The 4,885-nt window shown below is 33.2% G+C and overlaps 1 protein-coding gene across 1 annotated transcript; it reads right to left on the bottom strand.

Annotated features, from left to right (window-relative positions):
• Positions 1-4,513, bottom strand: LOC110108554 (phosphoenolpyruvate carboxylase kinase 1-like). Its single transcript, XM_020839237.1, has 3 exons — positions 3,730-4,513; positions 3,593-3,627; positions 1-132 (listed from the first exon to the last, which is right to left on the bottom strand). The coding sequence occupies exons 1-3, from the start codon at positions 4,511-4,513 to the stop codon at positions 1-3; spliced, it is 951 nt and encodes a 316-aa protein (XP_020694896.1).
• Between the last annotated feature and the right edge of the window lie 372 nt (positions 4,514-4,885).

Genomic DNA, 4,885 nt, shown 5'->3' with positions numbered 1-4,885 from the left:
TCATGAAAAGTAAAGCAATGCCAGAGACTTGAAACCTGAGAACATCCTTCGATCAAGATTCTTATGGCCAACAGGTTCTCTCTTCTCTTCCTTGTCTAAATTTTTGCTCAAGTAATGCTCACTACTTTTGGCCTACAAACGAATTCAATAAAAATACTATTCAAACTCCAAAGTGTTGGACTGTGGAATACACACCATAAAGAAAATCTTATGGAAAGTGGGCTAAATTGTTTTCAACGAGTATAATATATTGGCCGTATTGTATTTTTGGTGTTATGCATGTTGATTCTTAAGGCTTCATTTGAGACATTCTTCTTTCAGCTTTTCAAAACAAAATTTTAGTGAAAAAATTGTAGTCAAAAGTTGCGCAAATGAAGCCTAAGTTATGATACTATTTATCTAAGAAGCTAATGGATTTAAGAATTTAAAGGTTTTGTTCAAATTATCTTGATGCCATTATTTGTTGAATATCCCAATGGTTGAACAGAATGATCATCATAAACTTTGTAGGAAGATATGTTGCTTCAGTTTTTAGAATTCATTAATGCTCTTTTAAATGGATGTTGACTTCAATTTTCACTACTCATAGCTCTGCCCATCAACTGATATTCTTGTGCTTGACTTATTTTGATTGCTTGACCAGTAGCTGAATTTAGATCTACTGCTACAATGCGAGGACCTTAATTTTTGGAATTTTCATTGGTTCATAGAACTTTGTTGTTGCTTCATAGGTGTTATGTTTTGTTCAACTGATTTTTGATCCCTAAGAGCTATGCTTATTAATGTAGATGGTAGGAGACACCAACGCTTGGTTTAGTATAATTTTCTTACTGTTTTTTAAAGAAGTATTTTAGTATAATTTATATTTTTTGAATTAGAATTTTTTTGTACTAAAAAATTATTTTAGAAAGTAGCAAGAAAGCTGTCCCAAATAAAACCTGAATCTTCATAGGTTTTGCATTTCTCTTGGTCGCATATTCCCAAACAAACTCTAATTCTTTATCCAATTTATGATGATAATCATTAAATTTGGGTGTCATCTATCATTATTGTTCATAAGCCTTGTGATATTACAGTCGCGTGATCAGTAGACAATGCTAGGTTTATATGTGTTATATTCTATGTTTTTGTTGACGTTCTAAATACGTGCAATTTCAATGCATTGTATCAATGTCAGATGACAAGTCTACATTTACATAACTTCACAAGCTTCATCATCAGTCATAGATGACACGAAAATTTCACGATTTACAGTGTACCAACAAATCATATTAACCTTTAAATATAATTGTTCAATCATCGAATAATTCTCCGTTTAAGATTTTCAAATATAGCGTGGACATTTTCTACATGCCAACAACATAGATGGGTATAAAGTTCTTAGTTATTGTTTAAAATTTAATTGTGGAATTAATATTATATAATTGAAATAGAAAAAAATAGATAACTTGAGGCAACAATAAGTAAGGACTTTATACTCATCTATGTTGTTGGCATATAGAGAATGTCCAACACGCTATTTTTGAAGATCTCAAAAGGTGAATTCTTCCATGATTGAACTATTACATTTTAAGGTTAATAAGATTTGTCGGTACATTGCAAATGATGAAATTTTCGTGGCATTTATGATTGATGATGAAGTTTGTGAAGTTATATAAATGTAGACTGGTCGTCCCGACGTTGATATTATGCATGCATTGAAATCGTCTAATGATCACATGATTGTAATATCACAGTCACATGATTGTAATATCAAAAGGATTATCAATAATAATAATAAATGACACCCAAATTTAATGATTATCACCATACATTGGATAAAAAATTAGAGTATCTTTGGGACAATCATAGATGCCACGAAAACAACTTATGAAGCTACCAGTGGGGAGAACAACTTATCTATCAAAAGTTTGTTTTAAAAAAATATTTTCATCATAAAAATTTTTTAAAAGCAATGAAAAATTAACAAGAAATAGTAACCAAATAAAATTGTGATTATTGTCAGAAAACCAAAATAGTAAAAAAGCTATCCAAAATCCGATTTCTTTTCTTAAACTTGTTTGGCTTATGCAGCATTTTTTTTCATTTTGAGCCATAGTTTGTAATGTAAAATGTAAGTAAATGTTTATATAGTTTAGCCATCTCTCACATAATGGTTAAGAAATAAAATTTTTTTAAAAGGAAAAAAAAAAACAAAAAGAGGACAGAGACGACCAATAAATTAAAGAATTATCACTACAGATTAAATTATTAGTCTATTAATTAGGAGCCTTGTACATTATCCAAATGCCCATAAAAAGTAATCATATACATTGGCCACATGATAATTTACTCTAAATGCCCATAAAAAGTAAGTCAAGCAGAAGAATATTAGTTGATGGGGAGAGCAATGTGTAGTGAAAATTGAAGTCAAATCCATTTAAAAGAGCATTACTGAATTATGAAAACTGAAGCAACATATCGTCCTATAAAGTTTATGATGATCATTCTGATAAATCATTAGGATATTCAACAAATAATGACATCAAAATAAGGTTGAACATAACCATTGTATTCTTAATTCGATTTGCTCCGTAGATAAATAGTATCATAACTTAGGCTTAGTTTGGGACTGTTTTTTTACTGCTTCTTAAAGCAGTTTTTTAATACAAATTTTTTTTTTTAATTTTTGTACTAAAAAGGCGCTTGAAGAAGCAGTAAAAAAATCGTCCTAAACGAAGCCTTAAGTTTTTTTTGGGACAACTTCTGACAATTATTTTTGTATTAAAAAGTTGCTTGAGAAAGCTATAAAAAAACCGTCCCCAAATGAAACCTTAGAAATCAACATGCTAAACAAGTAAAATACAACAAAGCCAATAAATTATACTCGTTTAGCCCACTTTCCATGTATTTTTCTTTATGATGTGTATTACAGAGTCCCACGCTTTGGAGTTTGAATAGTCTTTTTATTGAATTCGTTTGTAGGCCAAAAGCAAGAGCATTACTTGAGCAAAAATTTGGACAAAGCTATTCATATAAAACTTATGAATCTTCTACTATATTAAGCACATAAGGAAGAGAAGAGAAAACCTGTTGGCCATAAGCATCTTGAAGGGTGTGCATTGCTATAGTTTTCATGAATACGAAGAAATGAGATCGTTATTATAATATCTTATTCCTATCTCTTTAGTTTCCAACACAGCAGGAATAGATTTTTGTCATCATCATCACAAAAATAAATTAAACTTAACAAAACTGTCAGAAAAATAGAAAGATTGCTAACTTCATTGAATACCAACAATCAGTACAGTATATTGCTCTTTAAAATCATCTTTAACACCCAAAATTATCAGCTCATATCTAAGACACAATGGAAACATATTATTTAATGCAATTATTTATGTTTTGCTTTCGCAGTTCAACAAAAAAATAGTAATTTTTTTAATCTTTCTAAAACATTGACAGATGGACAAATCTGCACATTATCTGCTTGGTTGAAAATCTCATCAATTTGTTGGCTTATTGCTCATATCTAAAAAATTCTTCTAAGCTGCGATAGAAGGAAAAAATATATGTTCTAAACTACTGTACAATTGAAATTCCCATGTTATACCCATGTCTTTGACATTTCCGTGATCCATGGATGCCCTGAAAAAGTCCAAACAAAAATAATAATTAATTATTAACATTGTTTATGCAAAATAAAAACATTAAAAAAAAAGTTTTTTTTTTGTAAGGAAGTTAACTCACTCAGCACTTGCTCTGCTGAGAGCCTCTTCGCTGGATCTCTAGCAAGCATTTGTTCTATCAGATCCTCGGCTTCACGTGATAAGTCGGGAAAGAATTCCTTGGGGAAGCAAATTGGATCTCCTTTCTTCACAGCAGCCTCTATCTCTACCACAGTTTCACCATTAAACGGTAATGTCCAACCCAACAACAAGTATAGGACGACTCCAGCACTCCACACATCCACCTTCTCGTCGTAATTTTGGTCCGCTAGTACTTCCGGAGCCGCATAAGCAGCAGTTCCCACTTTTCCCTTTAAACTTCTTTCTCCCTTCTCGAACAGTGCTGCGCAACCAAAATCAGCCAGAAGCAGACGGCCGTTGGAGCCGAACAATATGTTTTCTGGCTTTATGTCGCGGTGTGCGATGCCGCGGCGGTGGCATTCTGCAATAGCTTCAACCAATTCGGTGATAATGACAGCAGCCTCGTTCTCGTAGAAGGAACCGTGGCTAGCAATGCGGTCAAAAAGATCTGGTCCAGGGCAGAGATCGAGGATGAGATAAACGGCGGTGATATCTTCATAGACTTGGTGGATTTGGACCGAACGTTGGTTCTTGGAAGCCGCGAGAAGCGTTATCTTGATCTCGGAGTAGACGAAGCGGCGGTCGAAGCAACCGGAGAACTTATCGATTATTTTCACTGCGAAATTCTCGCTGGTGGAGACAGAGACGCATTTATATACCGTGCCAAACTGACCGCTGCCGAGCCGTTCTCCAAGGCGGTAATCCAGGTCGAAACTTTCGCCCATCTCTCAATCTAAACAAATCTGCGATTTTTTTTTCTTGGGAGCGCTATGTGCGACTGAGCTTCTCGCGCTTCTCGCTTTCTCAGCGAGCACTGCGTAGTGTTTAGCAGAGGGGATGAAGGAATAAGTGAGAAGAGTGAAAGCCCTTAGTTTAAATAAATTTTAGAAGAAAGTGTTATTTATGGAAATATCGGGATTCTATCTTGGGAAATATGGGGATTTTATTTTAAAAAAAAAATCTCGCTCGGATTTTATTTTAAAAAATCTCTGTAGCTACAGTAACGTTTGGATTTTATTTTTGAAAATGCCCGGTTTTCCCTTTTTTATTCATTCAAAAAGTAAAAGTTAGAGAATATTTTTTTTCATATAACTCAC

This window comes from Dendrobium catenatum, unplaced genomic scaffold (genome assembly GCF_001605985.2).
Source record: "Dendrobium catenatum unplaced genomic scaffold, ASM160598v2 fragScaff_scaffold_1063, whole genome shotgun sequence".
NCBI classification, from domain to species: Eukaryota; Viridiplantae; Streptophyta; class Magnoliopsida; order Asparagales; family Orchidaceae; genus Dendrobium; species Dendrobium catenatum.
Note: the sequence above shows the minus strand (reverse complement) of the source record. Positions and strands in the feature narration are given on the sequence as shown.

Excerpts from the sequence above, each read along its gene's own strand:
- LOC110108554 (XM_020839237.1), bottom strand. The coding sequence starts at position 4,513 with ATGGGCGAAAGTTTCGACCTGGATTACCGCCTTGGAGAACGGCTCGGC. Across the intron at positions 3,628-3,729 it reads CTCAGCAGAGCAAGTGCTGA|GGCATCCATGGATCACGGAA; the intron begins GTGAGTTAACTT and ends GGACTTTTTCAG. Across the intron at positions 133-3,592 it reads CGGAAATGTCAAAGACATGG|GCCAAAAGTAGTGAGCATTA; the intron begins GTATAACATGGG and ends ATTCGTTTGTAG.